This window comes from Odocoileus virginianus, chromosome 13 (genome assembly GCF_023699985.2).
Source record: "Odocoileus virginianus isolate 20LAN1187 ecotype Illinois chromosome 13, Ovbor_1.2, whole genome shotgun sequence".
NCBI lineage: Eukaryota > Metazoa > Chordata > Mammalia > Artiodactyla > Cervidae > Odocoileus > Odocoileus virginianus.
The window spans coordinates 50431339-50451584 of NC_069686.1; the positions used below are offsets into that span (position 1 = coordinate 50431339).

Genomic DNA, 20246 nt, shown 5'->3' on the forward strand with positions numbered 1-20246 from the left:
GTGGTTTGAGCATTCTTTGTCATTGCCTTTCTTAGGGTTTGGAATGAAAACTCACCTTTTCCAGTCCTGTGGCCACTGCTGAGTTTTCCAAATTTGTTGGCATATTGAGTGCAGCACTTTCACAGCATCATCTTTCAGGATTTGAAATGGCTCAACTGGAATTCCATCACATCCACTAGCTTTGTTCGTAGTGATGCTTTCTAAGGCCCACCTGATTTCACATTCCAGGATGTCTGGCTCTAGGTGAGTGATCACACCATTGTGATTATCTGGGTCGTGAAGATCTTTTTTACACAGTTCTTCTGTGTATTCTTGCCACTTCTTCTTAATATCTTCTCCTTCTGTCAGGTCCATACCATTTCTGTCCTTTATCAAACACATCTTTGCGTGAAATGTTCCCTTGGTATCTCTAATTTTCTTGAAGAGATCTCTAGTCTTTCCCATTCTGTTGTTTTCCTCTATTTCTTTGCACTGATCACTGAGGAAGGCTTTCTTATCTCTCCTTGCTATTCTTTGGAACTCTGCATTCAAATGGGAATATCTTTCCTTTTGTCCTTTGTTTTTTGCTTCTCTTCTTTTCACAGCTATTTGTAAGGCCTTCTCAGACAACCATTTTGCCTTTTTGCATTTCTTTTCCATGGGGATGACATTGATCCCTGTCTCCTGTACAATGTCACGAACCTCCATCCATAGTTCATCAGGGACTCTGTCAGATCTAGTCCCTTAAATCTATTTCCCACTTCTGCTGTATAGTCATAAGCGATTTGATTTAGGTCATACCTGAATGGTCTAGTGGTTTTCCCTATTTTCTTTGGTTTAAGTCTAAATTTGGCAATAAAGAGTTCATGATCTGAGCCACAGTCAGCTCCCAGTCTTGTTTTTGCTGACTGTATAGAGCTTCTCCATCTTTGGCTGCAAAGAATATAATCAATCTGATTTCGGTGTCGACCATGTGGTAAATGTTGGGCATATAAACTATATTTCAATAAAGCTGATAAAAAAGAATCATTCTTTCATGCTAATAACTTCTAGTATTGTAACAGCATAGAATGCTGCAGAGAAGCCTCCACTTGGCATTAAACATTTATCTGGATTATCAACCACCAAAATGATAACCAATTAACCTGAAATCTTAAGGAATAAAAAGTGGTAATTCTTTTGATTCACAAGCCTTTCTATTGAGAATGGCAACACCATATGTAACTATAAGTTTCAAACAAGGATTCAAAGTTTCAAAAATTCAAAGTTTCAAACAAGGAAAAATCTTTGCATAAGGAAAACCTAACCAAAATTTGAAATCTTCAGTGGGCTAGTGTTGGTTCCATCACTTAATATCTATGCTATTCAAACTTGGTTTCTTCCCTACCCTTCCCAGAACATCTCAGGCTATTATCAGGACCATGTGAGATAAATAAAATAGAATGTATTATGTTAATTTTTTAACTCATCATCAAATATAAAGTTGTCACTCACATCCTTGATCTTTTTCATTCCAAATTTGAAGATGAAGAAAATCAATCATATAGATGCATCTAAGTTCAATCCTAAGTTTGGTGAAACAGGCTACACATTCTTGGCTCTTAGAAAGCTTTGAGACCATATTCTACTCAGTAACCATTTTGAATAACATCTCCAGCTTTTGCTTTGAAAAACAATAAAAGAATTCTATAAACAAATATCAGGGGATGATATTATTGGAGATCCAATATTTGAAACAGCTAGTGCATGATGAAGGTCAAAATGGAAGTTTTTAAAATAACTTATTTTAGAACATTGGGATGAAGAAAAAGAATAGCAAATGACATCTTGAGAGAAATTATATTCATTATAGCTGCATTTCTATATATCCAAACTAACCTGAGCTCCACATGTCAGGGGGGAGGAATAGGGAATAATCTGTTAGAGTAGCATCCGTTAAATACAAATAAAAAGGTAGCATTAATTGAGTACTTAATGTGACTTTCATCATGTAATACTTTGGGTATAGAAATGTACGCTTGAGTATGTAGTATAGAATATGAACTATGCTTTACATAGACTCCTTCATTTATTTCCATTTTATTGATGAGAAAGTAAAGGCATAAGTTTGAGGTCACACACCTTCACATAGCACCCGGACAGTTTTGACTTTGGTATCTGTGATCTGAACCACCCCATCACCCTACCTGGTATATGCAGCCAACATCTCTATTGTTTACAGCTTCTCTACAAATACAGCTAAGTAATTAAGCCTCAAAACATCTGTCTAAAAGTGATTTAGAAGGAAGCATTTGTTTTCAAAAAGTGAGCATACTTAGCAACAAAAATTCTTGAGCAGCTGCATTCAATTAAAAAAATTATTAACCTTGGGGAAAAATCCACACAAAAAAACATATCCATATGTTATTGTTACCAGTTGTTGTGTTGCTTCTGTAGTGAAGTGTATCCATGAATGAAATTCACCATTGGGTGATAAATCTACTTATTTCCACAACAGCTTATTATTCTCCTCTTTTGGGAGAATCAAGATAAGGGGGTAATAATATCACAGATTCCCTATAGGAACCACAGTTTGGTTACCATAGTAATTCCAAAGAGGAAAAAAAAACAAAAGGATGAGATGGTTAATTCATATTCATACACTTGCTATGAAAATAAGCTTTAACGGATATAGTATTAAAGAGAATAGTAAACATGAATGGCGTTAAACACACACTTTTGAAATTATTTCTCTGATTAAGTCTTGGATAGCATCTGTGGCACTAACATCTATCACACAGATGTCACCTGTGGCTGTAGTTTGGAGAACTTTGTTCATATATCAAAATAACTTCATGAACTGAGTAAATCTATAATCAAGCCACAAGAAGGTAGGCTTCTTCTTTTTTTTTTTTTTTTTCGTTTTTTAATTCCAATCAACACTGCCTATGCTTCATGGTAGATAAGATCATGAAGAGCTTTACAACGTAAGTTTTTCAGGTTGCTTTATGAATTTGTAATACTGCCTTTTGGTCTTTAATTCATATTTCAATCCCACTTTGATAGCTCAGGCTTGTTTTCATCTTTGACTTCTCTATTTCTTTGAATGGAATCCTCTATTTTCCTAGTTAAGGATAATTCAACCTTATGTTAAATATTTGAATTCTACCATGAAAGGAAAAGTTTTCAGGGGGTCATAAAGAAATCTCCATTGATAATCTGAACTTCAGTGAGAAATTCTTCCCCTATTTATCTCTAAGTCAACAGCTCAGTCTGAACCAATCATACAGACTCAGTGAACATTTAAATTAAAACAAATTTTGACCTGGGGAAAGTCAGTTTTGTTATAAACAGATTTTGTAGTACATGCCCAAACAGAATAAGGGAGTCAGTCACCACAAAAAATTAACATTTCAACATCCTTTTATTCCATAATAAATAACAGAAGTTTTAGGACAAGTAAGTTAAAGATGTCCAATTAAAAAAAAAAAAAGATGTCCAATTAACTTGGAGGACATGACACACACACACATATATTTTTTTTTCACCCCTCTCCTGACACTCTCTTGAAATGACAGTAAAGGCATTACAAGATAAAACTCAATAAGGGCCAAAAACATAGAGCTAGAGGTGAACAAGTAGCTCTGAACTTTGGAACATTCAGAGCAGGAAGAGGAGCAGTGAGTAATTTGAAATGTGAAGGAAACCAGAGATTCTGCCCACAGATGAATACAACAGAGAAAGCTAATTTATACTAGCAGAACTCTGGGCAAGTTGAAACCTAGAGACCCTAGGAGAAAAGTAATAAGGTCTATGGTTTGAAATGGGGGATAATTTAAAGCCTATAAATGAAATCAATTAGCATCCCCCACACACAATGCTTTCCTCTGTCCCCCCAGTCTTTTGCTCTGTCCCTTTCTCAACATCTGTAGGAAAAGACACAACAGAATTCAGAACACAATACGGATATTTTTGAGGCAGGCACACAAAGTGAAAGATAAGGGAGGAATTAAGTGAAATGCTGAGGACTAAGTGTTGAGCCATTTCTGCTAAGATTCTGCCCTTAATCTTTTATCAGTAGTCCAGTGTAGCAGGGTTCATTCCAGGAGACACTATGATGGTAAATTTCAATGTGTCAACTTGACTGGACCACAGAATGCCCAGACTAAACATTATTTATGGGTGTAGCTATGAGGGTCCTTTCAGATGAGATTAACACTTAAACCAGCAGACTGAGTCAAGCAGACGGCCCTCCTCAGTGTGGGTGGGTATGATCCAATCTGTTGGAAGTCTAAATAGGGTAAAAATATTAATACAAAGGAAGGAAGAACTTACTCTCTGCCTGTTCCAACTGGAACACCGCTCTCCTCCTGCACCTGGACTAGGACTTGCATTATCAGTTCCCCTGGTTCGCAGGTATCCGGGCTCAGGCTGGACTGCACCAACAGCCTTCCTGCTGGCCTCCAGACTTCTCAGCCTCCACGACTGCAGGAGCCAGTTCCTCACACCAAATCAATCCCACCCCTCCCCTCCCTCTCTGTCTCCCTCTCTCTCTCTGGAAATCTCTGAATGACCCAAACACTGATAAGTCCCTGTTATGAAGGCTGTTAGTCCTGACTGAATCTACTTTCCCTTCTCACATGGCTGTCCAACTAGAAACTACATTTCATATCTTCCCTTGCGGCTAGCAGCAACCATATGAGCACATTCTCACCAACGGAATGTGACCAGAAATGATGGATCATGGCAAATGTAAAACATCTATCTGCAAATTCTTTGCCACTCCTCCCATCAAAAGATGAAATCTAGGTCCCCTGTTTAAAGGCGCCCTTCCAACCAAAATAATGCAGCACAAGTGACCATGAGTGACTTCTAGGCTACATTAGAAAAAGCCATGCAACTCCTGCCTGTTTCTCTTTGGAAGCATCAGCTATCATGTAAGAACTCCCATCACCCTGCAGCCTCCATATAGAGAGAACATGCGGACAAAAACACACAGAGAAAGATATGTGAAGAGAGAGTCCCCGTCATTCCAGCCTCAGCTGTATGAGTCTTCCCAGTCCAGGTACCAGATAAGTGGATAAAGAAGCCTTTCTGATGAGTCACCCTCTGCCCTTATCCAAACACAAGACAGAACACCCAGCTGCACCCATCCACCCCCAGATGCAAAAGCCAAATTGAAGACAGTCTTCAGTTGCTTGAAACCATGTTGGAGTGGCTGTTAGAACTGGAACATGTATGGAACTTCTATACCATTTGTTGAAATGTCTTTTTTTAGATTTTAGCTTTGTGCTCATTTCATCTAAAATATGGAAATGTCTGTGATCCAGCTTGAATGGGCAAAGAAGGATAATGTCCTTTGACAGGATGGAAAAAAGCTTTGTGGTTGAATGGACATATGGAGCAGAACCACTGGTCAATCTGGACCATGATGAAACCTTCTCATGAGTGAGATAGGAGCTGCTAATTTTTTAAAGCCTTATATTTTGGATCATCATTGTTACAGCAGCTTAACCTTCACTTTAAATAACACCCATAATAAGCCCTGGAGAAAATACCTTCAGGTACTGATGGATATAAACTTTTGAGAAACCCATCTTCCAATAAAAAAAGCCAGCTCACGACTTAGAAGAGTCTGACAGTGAAGCCCAAACATCTGAGTAAGGTACACAGAATGTCAATTAGCTTTTACAGTCTCACCCTCAATAATCGAAAACACTAAAGAGATAGCCAATGACCAATAGACATTAAAAGAAAGCTCCCCACAGCAGAAGCTATGATCAAACAAATAAATGAATAAAAGAAGAAAATAGATTTAGAGGAAGCATAAATGGCACAGAGCATAAAAAGGAAACAGCTAAATTATTAACAACATCCTCTAAATGAAAGCACACTGCATCTGTGAAGAAGATTCAATTTTACAAAGTACAAAACAGGGATTTTCCTGGTGGCCCAGTGGTTAAGACTTTGCCTTCCAATGTAGGGGGTATGGGTTCAATCCTTGGTTGGGGAGCTAAGATCCCACATACGCCACTGCCAAACAGCTCAAAATATAAACAGCAGAAGCAATATTGTAAAAAATTCAATAAAGGCTTTAAAAATGGTCCACATGAAAGATACCTTTATTTTAAAAGTATAGAGCTCACTGAAATAAAAAATATTCAAAGGAAGGTTTGAAAGATGAAACAGAATAAATATTTTACAAACTACAATAAAAATGCAAACAAAATTAAAAAAAAAAAACGGGAAAACTGAAGATCAATTAGGGAGGTAAAACAGCTATCTAAGGCGTTTCAGGAGGAAGAGAGACAACACAAAATAAATCTCAGAACTGCAAAGCATGAGCATACTGGTAAAATATTCTGCTTACTCCTTGGAAGGAAAGTTATGACCAACCTAGATAGCATATTAAAAAGCAGAGACATTACTTTGCCAACAAAGGTCTCTCTGGTCAAGGCTATGGTTTTTCCAGTGGTCATGTATGGATGTGAGAGTTGGACTGTGAAGAAAGCTGAGCGCTGAAGAATTGATGCTTTTGAACTGTAGTGTTGGAGAAGACTCTTGAGAGTCCCTTGGACTGCGCGGAGATCCAACCAGTCCATCCTAAAGGAGATCAGTCCTGGGTGTTCATTGGAAGGACTGATGCTGAAGCTGAAACTCCAGTATTTGGCCACCTGATGAGAAGAACTGACTCATTGGAAAAGACCCTGACGCTGGGAGGGATTGGGGGCAGGAGGAGAAGGGGACGACAGAGGATGAGATGGCTGGATGGCATCACCGACTCGATGGACAAGGGTTTGAGTAAACTCCAGGAGTTGGTGATGGACAGGGAGGCCTGGTGTGCTGTGATTCATGGGGCTGCAGAGAGTCGGCTATGACTGAGCAACTGAACTGAACTGAAATGAACTGAAAGGCCAATAAAATAAAGGTGAAAGGACTCACTCCAAAGTACATAATTAAGAGATCTCAGAATTTTGTGGATAAAAAGAAGATTCAGAAAGAGGAAAAGAACAAAGACGCAACACACAGAGATGAGATCAGAAGGACACAAACCTTCCTAGCAACAAGACACGGGGCTGGAATACAGCGGAGCAAAGCCTTCAAAGTTCCGAGGGAAAGGCGCTTTTTAACCTTGAACTCTACACCCAAGCTATCAGTCAAGTATATGACAAGCAGAGACCCTTTCAGACATGAAAAATTGCTTCCCGTGTATCCTATTTTAGCAGTTCTAGAAAATAAAGCAACAAAAGCAGAGAAACACAAAACCAGGGAACAAGGAGTTCAGGATGAGAAACTGCGGCAGTCCACACTGAATGCAGGACACCGGGCTGTGGAAATAACCTCCCAAAGGAAAAATATAATAGAGGGTTTGGAACTGTTCTGAAATTTCAAAAACGAATAATGAGCATGTCAACTGGAGCATCGGGGGAAAGCAGCAGTACGCTCGAAGAAGGCCAAGCAAAGAAAAGATGAGGTAATTTTTAATTTCTACATAAAACAAGAAGTTGAAAGGAGGCAGTAGTACACTGCTTGACTCGGCAGAGAACGGTATCTGTGTAGAAATAATAACACAGTCGCTGTTCATCGATACAAGTATTCTGATAGAACTGCTTTCATGGGAGCAGTGAGTAGGGAAAGAGGTATGTACATGAGAGAGAAAGTCTCAAGTAACATAAGAGAAAATCAATTGCAAATATTCAAGACATAAATCAAGGAACATCAATAATGAGTACATTACTTAGAAATATGGAGGCAAACACAAGGATAAACAGCAAAAAGTCGAAACTGGCTGCCTCGGAGGAAATTAAATAGAAGACAACATGCAACTGTAATATCTCAACATAAGAATTACAGAAATAAATTTCTTACTCTGTGTATCTATTTTTTTTTTTATAACAGTTGTATTCAATACCTTTTCTAGAGTTGATCAAAAATGGTACTGGAACCAAGAAACAAGAAAATAAGGATCATTAATTTTCATATTTACTGACTTATAAGGTTGACTTTGGTTTTCATCATTTCATATCCTTTCTTCAATATATATTTCAGGTTCGAGAATAACAAGGATCTTATGTTCTATTTCTTCTGTCTCTTTACTCTTTACTTCTCAACTTCCATAAATACACACACACACACAGAGTGGCCCTCATTTTACAAGTACTTAATGTGCTAGGGATATTTTGTGCAACAGTTATTCACGTTCTAGGTACTGGGAATGTATCAGTGAATAAACTCAATAACATCTCTTTCCTCAGGGAGCCTCCATTTAGTACTATTTAGAAAAAATCAGAGTAATTTAGTTCAAATTATTTAGGTAATATAGACTTTTTCTGACTTACTGAGAGCATTATAAAATTAGTGCTTGTGGTCTCCAAGGAAAAACAATTAAAAGTGAATCCCATGCCATGTAAGTCTATATTTTTTTGATATCACAGAAATAACACCGCTGAGAATTTATTATACACATGGTTCTAAGACAAATTAATATCAATAGATGTAACCAAAATGATTCCAATTTAATCAAATTCTCAGAAGAAATATTTCACAAAACTCTAGCACATATTAAAAAAAAACAGCTTTCTTCTAAGAAAGTTGTAAACTTAAATATATGCAAATATATAAATTATCATTTTTCCTTAAATTCCTTTCAACATTGAAAACATTATTATTTAATCTATAATCAAATATTAATCTAAGATCCTTTTTTCTTATCCAACATCATTTTCATAATCTTTTTTTCTTTCAAAAAGATTGATTAATTTTGACTTATCTACTTAGTTCCTAGGACACAGGTATTTTTTTTCACCCTTTTTATTCACTGGGAAGGATCTACTGAAATTAAACTTTCCATGAGTCTCATGTAGAAAGTTTTAGAGCTAAAAAGTCAGACAAATTACTTGTGATCATTTACTAATAGAGTACATATAGCTGTCAGTTTGATTTCACCTCTTTTTTGAGTCTAAAGGAAAAAACTATACAAAATTGTATAACATAAAAGCAATAAATATTTCAAATATCAAATAATATATAGCAATGATAAAAATAACAGCTAACATTTATGAGTAGCTACTATACACTAGGTTTTTCAATACATTTGTTTTACTGTAATTTTCAAAACAGTTCTCTGAAGTATGTACTGCCCTCATTTTGATAGATAAATAGGGCTCAGAGAGATTAAAGAACTCTCTCCTCTCTAGATCCTTGGGACTTGAATGTGAGTCTGCCTGTGTGCAAAGTATACAAATTACACTCTGCCTAGTATACTGAGTGATCTCTGAAGATGACTTAAGACCATTAGAAGACCCTCTTACAAAGAAACAAATATGGATTTTTTTCCCCTTTCAGACCTCATTATTCATAGCAAATACTTTTCCAGTCTTTTTATAAATACTTGTAAAATGTAATTTGGAATGGTGAAAATGTTCTGGAACTAGATAGTAGCAATGTTTCCAACACACCATGAATATACTAAATGTCACTGAACTGTACACTTTACAATAGTTAAAATGGTAAAGTTTATGTTATGTGTTTTTTACCACTGAAAATTTGTTTAAATGGCATTTGGCCCCAAGGAAGTACATTAGAAACTTACCCTTTACCTACACAGGATTACAGATTTCAAGGCTGCCTCTACATTTCTAACATTGTACATTTAAATTTGACCTCGCTGATATGGACTTCCAAACATCTGGTTCTAGGAGAGACCTGCCTCCTGAATTCAGACCCAACTTCCTGACCAACATATCCATGTGAATTTCCAACAGGCTTATAAATCGAACCTGTCCTATGCCAAGTTCCTCATATTCCCCCACGCAGGCTCCTTCCCAGTCAGCCCAGGTTAAATGCTGGCAACTCCACTCTCCCAGCTGCTCAGAGCAAAGCTTCAGGACACTGCCCTTGTATCTCTTTCCCTCCTCCTCCTTACATGAGCAAAGCATGATGGTTTTACCTTAAAGCACTGTTTCTCAACCTGGGCACTATTGGCAAGTAGGGGAGGGATAATTCTTTGTTGTGGGGGTCTGTCTTGTGCGTTTTAGAACATTTAGCAACACCTCTGGCTTCTACTTTGATGTCAGTAGCACACCCCAGTTGTGACAATCCTAAACGTCCTTTGCTGGGCAAAATTTTCCCTGATTGAAAACCAGACTTTATATATATCCAACACTCAACCCCTTCTTATCACCTTCATTGACATGGCCTTGGTTCAAGCTATTATCATCAGCTGTCCTTATTTCCACAGTAGCTTCCTAACTAGTCTCCTTGTTTCCACTTCCTGATCACCCAAGATAATCCTATTAAAAGTATTATAAAAAAAAAAGAAAAAAAAGATCATGCCACCCTTCTCTGAAAACCCCCCAAGCCTTTCTATCTCACCCAAGAGCAAAAGCCAAAATTGTATCCTGATCTATGAAGACATACCTGATTTGGGTGCCCTTTCCCCTCTGACCTGACCTCCCATCACTGCCCGCCATGTTTGCCCTGCTCCAGAGCGCTGGACTCTTCTCAGGTCCTCAAATAAGCCACACCCACATCTGTCTCAGGGTCTTTTGCCCCTGTGGTTCTCTCCGAGTGGAATGTTCACCCTGACATCCCCATGGCTGGCTCCCTCACTTCCTTCAGGTCTTTTACTCAAATTCCCTTCCGCAGTGAGGGAGCCCCTAGCCCACCCATTTCAAATGTCACTTATGTGTGGACTCTAAAAATTGATATAGATGAACTTATTTACAAAACAGAAACAAACTTACCCACATAGAAAACAAACTTACAACTACCAAAAAGGAAAGGTGGGGAGGAGGGATAAACTAAGAATTTGGGAGCAACATATACACACACTATACACACAGCAGATAAACAAGAACCTCTGTTCTTGTTGAACCTGTTCTTGTTGAACCCTGTAGCATAGGGACTGCTACTCAATATTTTGTAATACCGATATGGGAAAAGAATATGAAAAAGAATATACATATAATTGAATCACTTTGCTGAACACCTGAAACTTAACACAACATTGCAAACCAAATATATTCCAATAAAAAATAAATTTTAAAAACTGCAAAAAAATAGTCATCTATCATTGCATATTCCTCCTCCTTTCCTTACCTTTCCTTCTAAGCCCTCATTACCAACCAATATACTCTCCATTTAACTTCTGGACTGTGTTTATTAATCTGTACATGAGGATCAAGGATTTGTCTCTTTTATTCTCAACTTATCTGTAAGAGCACCTGGCACATAGTGAGGTCTCCTCAAGGATCAGAAGAATGAAGCAACCTCTCAGAGCCAGTAGTGAGGAATTTTTAAAGAGATCACTAGTTATCATAGCTTCAGAGACCATAATCTGCTCATCTCCAGGAAGCAAGCAGACAGCAATAGTATATGTTTACCTAAAACAACAAACAGCATCACTCCTTATCTGATACTTTTGCTGACATGATCCTTCTTTCTTGGCTGACAGAAGCCAAACACTAAATATAGATCAATGGATCTCATCACAATGATGACAGGCATTCAATAGCCTTGCTGGATCAATGACCTCACAGTCTGTACCTCACCAGACTCTCTCTTGGTAGAGAAAACATAGCAACATAATATATCACTCACTTATTATTCATCAATCCATTGTTTTTCCACAGCCAAGACACACTTAGAAATGCCTCTGATTTGGCTGAGGTTGACTAACACCTAATCTATGGATGCGGGAAAAACAATAGATACAAGCAAAAAGCTTAAATGACTGGCAGTACAATCTAAATAGAGAGAATGGTTTCTAGGTTTCTAAAATAAGGTATATTTATCTGGGTCTCCATGGAAATATGTTCAAATTCCAGATTATACTGGACCTGAGTTACTGGGTTTGATAATATACTCCAAAAATGCAGCTAATTTCAAATGCAATTGAGTTTTTAATTCAAATAAAATATAATAAACCACACATAAGTATGTACAGATTCTAAGCAGGCTAACTTGCTTCAGTCATTGTCTGACTCTTTGCAATCCAATGGACCACAGCCCTCCAGGCTCCTCTGTCCACAGAATTCTCCAGGCAAGAATATTGGAGTGGGTAGCCATGCCCTCCTCCAGGGGATCTTCCTGACCCAGGGATTGAATCAATGTCTCCGGCACCTCTTACATTGGTAGGCAGGTTCTTTACCACTAGCAGCACCTGGGAAAGACCTGAGGTTGTCTTTCAAGGTGATGATCCAGAATTGCTCTAGAGCATATGACTTCTCAAACTGATTTATCTCTTAGCTTTAAAAGAATAGTGCATTCATGTCAGTACTATTCATAATAACAAAAAACTAAAAGCTAGTGAAATGGCCATGCAATAGAGGAAGAATAGATAAGCAAATGGAGTACTGATTAAATATATTCATAAAACTGCAAAAGAAAACTATGTAACCAATTAAAGATGAAATTGACCCATGTGCACTAGTATGTAATATTTACCAAGTCATCATTACATGCTGAAAGCAACATGCAGAGTAAGATACCACCAAGTATGATTCTGATTGTATGAAGTACTGTTTGTCTGTATGTACATGTTGTTGCTGTTGTTTAATCACTAAATTGTGTCTGACTCTTTTGCAACCCTATGGACTATCGCCTGCCAGGCTCCACTGACCATGGAATTTCCCAGGCTCTAAGAATACTGGAGTGGGTTGCCATTTCCTTCTCCAGGGGACCTTCCTGACCCAGGATTGAACCAGCATCTCCTGCATTGGCAAGAGAATTCTTTACCACTGAGCCACCAGAGAAGTTCATAAGGTATGTACAAATCAGAAATTTTCAGATCCACATTCTCTACCATTCCACACTCAGCTTCCCATCCAGAAGGCAGAACCATAAAATGTAATAATAATAAAACATATGTGTGTGCATTTTGTGTGATTTATATACACAACTAATGCATAGAGAGGTACTTCCTTACATGTGCAAGGGATATTTCTGAAGGATATATAAGAAATTGGAATACATAGCCTAGACTCTGGCTTTTAATTTTATATCTCTGAGATCTTTTTTACTTTTAAAATGACTGATCACATACAAGGAACAAATTCATAATTTATCAATGAAACCATACAGGAAAACATACATTATTACCTTTTTGATGGCACATAAATGAGATAAAGAAGTAATGAATACCGGGGAAAATGAAAGTGATGACATAGATATTCATTTTGAACAGTGCAAAGCATCTGATGGGAAGGATTCTCACTTCTAAAACTTAAGTGTGACAGTTACCACAGTGTCCCTCACTGTAGAGTGGGTCTGTGCCATTTTGTTCCATTGACCTACTTTTAGAAAAACAGGCCTATTTTAAAAATTTGCTTCAAAATAAACCCATTTTCTTAATACATCCCATTCACGTTTCAGATTTTCTACTTTCCATCTTAATTGCACTTTTTTGAGAACTTTAGACCAGAGTACAGCCATATAAATGTGCTTATTTAGATTTGATAAAATGTGTAGTCTTTTCTGACTAAAATAAAATAGCCCCTTTGCAAAAATGCAATCTTGACTTTTAGAACTATTTCCAAAGCTTTCTAAAACTACTGTGAGGTAAAAAATGAAAATCACTAATGTGGTATTAGAGTCCACAATTAAATTAATTTATAAGGGCTTTAATGCAATTAAATTTCCTCCAGACTGTATCTCTAATGGTGCTGGGGTTTTACTTAATTTACTTTAAAGCATAATTCACTTTCGTTTTTGCAAAGCCATTTAAATATTACAAATATCACTTTTATACATATTTCCATGGTGACATAATATGTTTGCAGTCTATTTAATTTACAGATGATGAGCCTAAAATGAAAATTCTCCAAGGACCATAGATCTTCTATGACATCACAGTTTCCAACTCTAAGATATTAGGTGTATAAGTTATCTGTATTTGCTAGAATGGACTCTTGAAACAGGAATATGTATTTTATGATCTGATTGTGAAACGAAGAAAATTAAAATCTACGACAAAGAAAAACATCAGTGATACAAACAGCCAAGATGTTTGGGTTTATAATTTAAGTTGATAAAGTATTAGCCTTTAAAATTAAACAGTGCTCTTCCACAGTCACATTAAGGAAATATTTAGAAAATAACATAATTTATATGCAAGTCTCCAAACCTCAGCTTATTCATATACTCATGTACAAGGTAGCTAAGGGTCTCCAAACACATTAAGGCCACTGTATAATCACAACTAATGGGCAAAGCTGTTGGGATAATTTTCCATGCTTCAAAACTTAGATATACAGAATGTATGCTAGAAAATGTACAATAATAAATACCTAGCTAGTTTATACCATAAAAGAAAGAGAGATACATTAATATTTCAAATCATTTTGAGGATATCAACTAAATTCAGATGTCATTTTCACTACAAATGTGTTGCACAGTGGTGATATAATGACAAAAGAGAAACAGACCTAACTATGGAGATCATAACTTTAATTGACAACAACAAATTCAGAAGGATAACAAGCATCACGGACGGAGGTGACAATTATATAGGAATAAGAATCAAATGTATTATAAAGAAGAACCTATTTTTTTTCCTCTCTGGAGATTTCCCACTCCTTCATGGGTAAGAAGGACAAGAATGGAAAGAATATTCTTCTCATTAATGAAAATGGGACAAAGGAACATCCAGGACATTCCTACCTGGTTTCCAGATGAACTGATTATCCTTTTTGCCTTCCAAATGAGCCGCATGGGGCAGCAAGAGAGAAAGTAACAGAAATAGCTTCCTCATGCTCCTCCATACCCAGCCAGTGACAGCCAGATTACACTTCGGAAACATTCTTCAGAATTCAGCCTCTTGACTTTCCTATTCCTAAAAGGAAAAAAAAAAAAAAAGAACATCACGTAAGTTTCTTCTGTAAAGAAACTACAAAAACTCACTTCAACTGCTAGCACTTTTAGCAAAATGGCATTATAAATGTTCAAGATCATAAAGAGGGTATATAGAATATTGTTAATAATATTTTAAGGTCAGATGTGAATTATTCCATGTTTTCAATCTTGACCCATGGGAGGCGGGTTCTTTACCACTAGTGCCAGCTGGGAAGCCCTTACCCATGGAAGGCGCTATCAATTCTAAGGACTCTATATGAGCGCACTGTCCACAGTCCCCTGTACAGTTGATCTCTGTTTTTAAGAGCAGGGTTGGCAGAGACCTCGTATGCTCCCTCCTACTCAGTCAAACTCCTTGAGGATCCCATGATTTGGGGAGAAAGATCAGCATATACAGCAAAGTCCAAAATAGGGCAGTGAATGATCTAACAGTGGTATTAAGAAAGTGAGAGGGAACAATCTAGAAGGCGGCAATTAGTTCCTCTGTGATGAGAAAAAAAAAAAAATAGGGAAATCTCACACAAGGTAACGTTTGAGATAAGCCAGAGGCAAAGGGCCTGAATGTGTTAGGAAGGCATTTCAGGCTGGCTGAGAGAACTAGGCACTGAAATGCATTTTGTATTTGGGACCAGGGAGTGGGCCAGTGGCTACAATGAAGGACACAAAGCAGAGGGTGGAACGGACAGAGATGAGATTTAGCACGTAGGTTGGGGAGCAAATTATAAAGAGCCTTGAATGTCATGTGAGGGCTTTGGGGTCCATTCTGTAAACAACAAGAATCAGAGGGAGGCAAATGAATTTAAATAACTGACATCAGTGAACAAAACAGATCACAGAGAAACTGAGGCCAGTTAGGAAACTAGGTAAACATTCCAGACAAGTACTAGTAAATGAAAGGATCAGAAGAAATTTCAAAATTTAGTTTACAGGCTAGGTGTGATGGATTTGGTTACCAATTGGATGGGATGTATGAGAGAGATAAGATAGAAAAGACAGATTCCAGAGCTGATGGGACTCCTCCTCCAAAAAGGAGAAACAGGAAGAGGGGCAGATTTTCAAAAGAAGATAAAGACAATTTCCTTAAGAGAATATCAAATCTGGTGTGCCTGCAGGACACAATCCTGCAGGTAGTTTTCAAAAAGACATAAGAAGATTCTACACTGAGTTAAAGAGATCTAGGGAGAACATGAAAGTTAGTTGCTCAGTTGTGTCTGACTCTTTGTGATCCCATGATCGCCAGGCTCCTCTGTCCATGTGATTTCCCAGGCAAGAATACTGGAGTGGGTTGCTATTTCCATCTCCAGGGGATCTTCCCAACCTGCCACAATACAAAATTTTAGAAAATATACTGATAGGTAAAAGGCAAAACAAAGATATGTTAGAAAAATACACTGATAGATAAAAGGTGATAAAAGGATGAAACAGGTTGTCAAGGATAGAAGTTATTGCCCCTAAGCATTTTCCAAAGAATTGCTGAAAGTGGGGAGTAAGTCTGACTGTGAATTTCCTAGATCAAAAAAAGAAAGAAAAAAGACAAAAAGAAGTTGGTACTATAGCCCTCATATACAGAGGAGTAAAGTATATGTTCTTTTCGTATCGTTTTAGGAGAAGCCATCACCCTGCTCCCAAGCAGTGGTGGAATTAACCCCGAGAGTTCTCATCAACACAGATGCCGTGCTGAGTCATGCACTCAACGCATCCCCTCATCAATAAAACAGACAACAGCAATCTGTAGTCAGTGGGGTCTCAGACTCTTGTAGAACACTCCAAGGGTACAGTGGCAAAGTACAAGTCAGTGAAAATGATGCTGCAAGGAGTCAAGTAATGGAGTTCAAGGACACAGCTCTCTGACGACTTGCCTTGGTCCAGGAATGAAGAGAATACTTGGATAAGCAACCAAAAGCTTCTCCTCTGTTTCTGCATTGCATACCAATATCGAAAGAGTGGAGTGCTGCCACTGAAACGAAACAGAGCTGCCTTGCTTGACTGTTTGTTCCCAGGAGTGGCCTGTTAGGCTCTCCCAGGGAACCTGTGAGGCGTTACTGGACACACTTCATAAACCTCTGGATGAGACACACACTGTACCCTGACATGAGACCCCTTTGTGCACATACACACACAGACACTTCAGGTGATGGGTACTTCAGGTTGCTAACGGTAAAACCACATGCTTAACAAGCCACACAACAAGGAATGGTTTGGCAATTTTCTTATGATATTTTAAAGTCTGCACACATACACATGCATGCAAGTAGTCAATTCATTCTTCATAATACAGATTTGCTACAAAAACTCTGGTGTGCACATTTTTTTAGAAGGTACCATTGCCATTAATTCCATGAAGTCAGCTGAAAAATATCTAAATACTGCCCCCATAACACAACATGGGTAGACCTAGAGCAGCCAGAGAAAGACGAATATCATATGATGTCTCTTCTATGTGGAATCTAAAAAAGAATAATACAAATGAACTTATATATAAAACAGAAGTAGAGTCACAGACAGGGAAAACAAACTTGATTATTAAAAAGAAAAAAGGGGAGGTATAAATTAGGATTTGGGATTAAAATATACATACTGCTATACAGAAAACAGATACCTAACAAGGACCTACTGCATAACATGGGGGCTATACTCAATATCTTTTAATAATCTATAATGAAAAAGAATCTAAAAAAGAATGCATATATAATGCATAACTGAATCACTTTGCCGTATACCTGAAAATAATACAAAATTGTAAATTAACTCTATTTCAATGAAAAAAAAATGTAAAAGACAAGATAACTTCCTACTGAGTCCTACAAAGCAAATTAGCTTAAAAAAAAAATACTCCTGGGAAAGCAAATGAATTGGCTTTCTGTATAATGACGGATTTAAGTCATTGTAATGTTAGAGAACTTTTGATTAAAAAGGATGATTAGGGCAGTTGATCTTATGCTATTATTATTACTATTAATATACTAATTAACCAGCAGGACCAGCTCTCTACTGAGACCACTTCTTTTGTGATAGGAAATCACCAGGGTATAGGTGATGACTTTGTTTATTCTCACTGGTGGGAGACAGACTTTCAGCATATCTAAGAGCATATTTATGTCATTACAAGGTAAGCCAAAGAGATGCAGGGCCAAAAGCATGCTTATTCAACTCTAAATGGCCATAAGTGAGAAGCCAAAAAAAGATTTAAAAGGATTTGGAGTTCCAGTGAGACTGCATGTAAGCATAAGCTGATTAGCCAATAATATATGTATAAATAAGTGTATATATAAATATTTTGAATTTTGCATCAATCTTTGTTTTTCTATTGTAAGACCTGAACAGAGTTGCTATGAGATTACAAGAAGTAGGCTTCCTCACTGGCACAGAGCTCTGTACTAACTCTGCAAAGGGACCCACTGGCTTTAAGGGTCCTTTTGTGTTCACCTGAGCCAGTGGAAGATCTCTGAAGAAAGTGGCTCACAGACTCCTGTCCTCACCATTATCTCCTGGCTATCACTGATTAATAAGGATAATGACAGTAAAGACACAGAGAACAGACTTGTGGCTGTCAAGGGGGAGGGAGCCTGGGACTTTGGGACTAGCAGATGCAAACTATTATATAGAGGATGGATAAACAACAAGGTCCTACTGTATAGCATAGGAAACTATATTCAATATCCTGTGATAAACCATATAAAGAACTATATATATATATATATGTTTATGTGTGTATCTGATTCACTTTGCAGTACAGCAGAAATTAATACAATATTGTAAATCAACTATACTTCAATAAAATTAATTAAAAAAAAAAACAAGGACAGTGGCAGTAGAAACCTACAACTAATCTTGACTTAAAAAAAAATGAAATGGAGATCTTAGAGAATGCACCAAAGCATCTCAGTTCAGGAGGCCACAGCAATTTTACTCCTAAAAACACCCACACATTTTTAGCATCTGTACTAGCTAAAACCCTATACCTCATTACCTCTCTTTTCCCAAGAAACTTGAGAACAGAGGATGAGAAATTAGGTTTGAAGAAGTTTCCACCATTCGTCATGCTTTATATCCACTAGTAAATGGAGAATCTCTGCTGAGTTGATGGAACATGCAGGATGGGGTTTGAACACAGGTTTGTCTTACTCCACTAAACTATGCTGCCTCTATTCCCTCTAAAGACCTGAAACTCACTAAATTACTCCTGGGAAGACACTAGGAGTCATACTTGTATCCCTTGCTTTAAAAGCCACACAAGAGTTCACAATAAACACAAGGAGAGGAAACTAGGAACAATTAGACCTGCCACTTCTCTGTCTGTAAAACACAACTGGAAAAATGCTGTAACTACCATGAAAAAATATATTATTCAGGAAGCATGTGCTACTCACAACGGCATGAATAATTTATATTAGGAAGGTCGTTGAGTCTCCAAATCAACTTATTTACTATATATCTTAGCATCCAAAATGTATTTGCGAGGTTAGCTCTAAACTGATGAATACTAAGAGAAATTTAAAAAAAATAGTTTCTCCTTTTAGCCTCAGTTTTCTAATCATTTAAAGGCCATTCAAAATATGAAAAATGTGCTTTACACTTCATATGCATTTCATTTTCCTTTAAATGCATTCTTATCGTTGAAGTCCTTGAATATTTACAAAGGTAAAAAACTTCAAAATAAAATAAAAACTTGCAATTTGCTTACAGCCTGAAGGAACAGCAACGAGAAGAGCAAACTTGATCGTGTACATCCCCATAGCGCCATCTCATGGCAACTCTGCAGAGAAAATGGCTCAGTAAAGATGCCTGGGTAGCAGCGGCTAGAGGGGAGGATACCCACAGTCCAGAGCAACTCTGTTGACCAGGATGGGAGCTCCAACCAGTTGCCAAGAGCAAGTGATTGTTAACTAAACACTGCTAAAGAACCAAAGAAGCATTTCCTTTTCCTCAGCCATTTGCCTAATTTCTGATTGCAGTATTGCACACTGCATTCCATCCCGCATAATCCGTCAATATACAAAATATTGACCCAAGCACTTCACTGAACTCTCACCATAGCCTTATGAAATAGATATCCATGTTATCCCTCGTTTTAGAGAAAAGGAAAGTGAGGCGCTAAGACGTAAGTGACAAACCCCAGGTCACAAAGGTAGTAAGTTGTTTGTGATTCATCTCAGTGACCCTCCTCTGAAACTAGCACTGTGACACAATGCCAACAGAAGTCATTTTTCATAGCCTTGAAAATGTAGATCCTTTCTAACCCTGTGTAGGGTCTCGCAGCAGCTTGCACAAGGCAATTTACATATCATTTCACTTCCTCCTCACATTATACTATGAGCAACTATTCCTATTTTTCAGATGTAAAAGAGACTGATCATTGAGGATGTTAAATAACTATCCTAAAGTCACCTCAGCTAGAAAACATCAAAGCTGAATTACAAAATGGCCCTGACCCC

At 37.5% G+C, this 20246-nt stretch overlaps 1 protein-coding gene across 1 annotated transcript in view; it reads right to left on the reverse strand.

Moving 5' to 3' along the window:
- Nucleotides 1-20246, reverse strand: part of THSD7B (thrombospondin type 1 domain containing 7B) — a 970494-nt gene that overhangs the window by 820727 nt on the left and 129521 nt on the right. The window contains exon 2 of the mRNA XM_070476270.1: nucleotides 14620-14791. Within this exon, the coding sequence (XP_070332371.1) occupies nucleotides 14620-14758 (139 nt within the window). The 5' untranslated portion in view covers nucleotides 14759-14791. The remainder of the gene's footprint in view (nucleotides 1-14619; nucleotides 14792-20246) is intronic.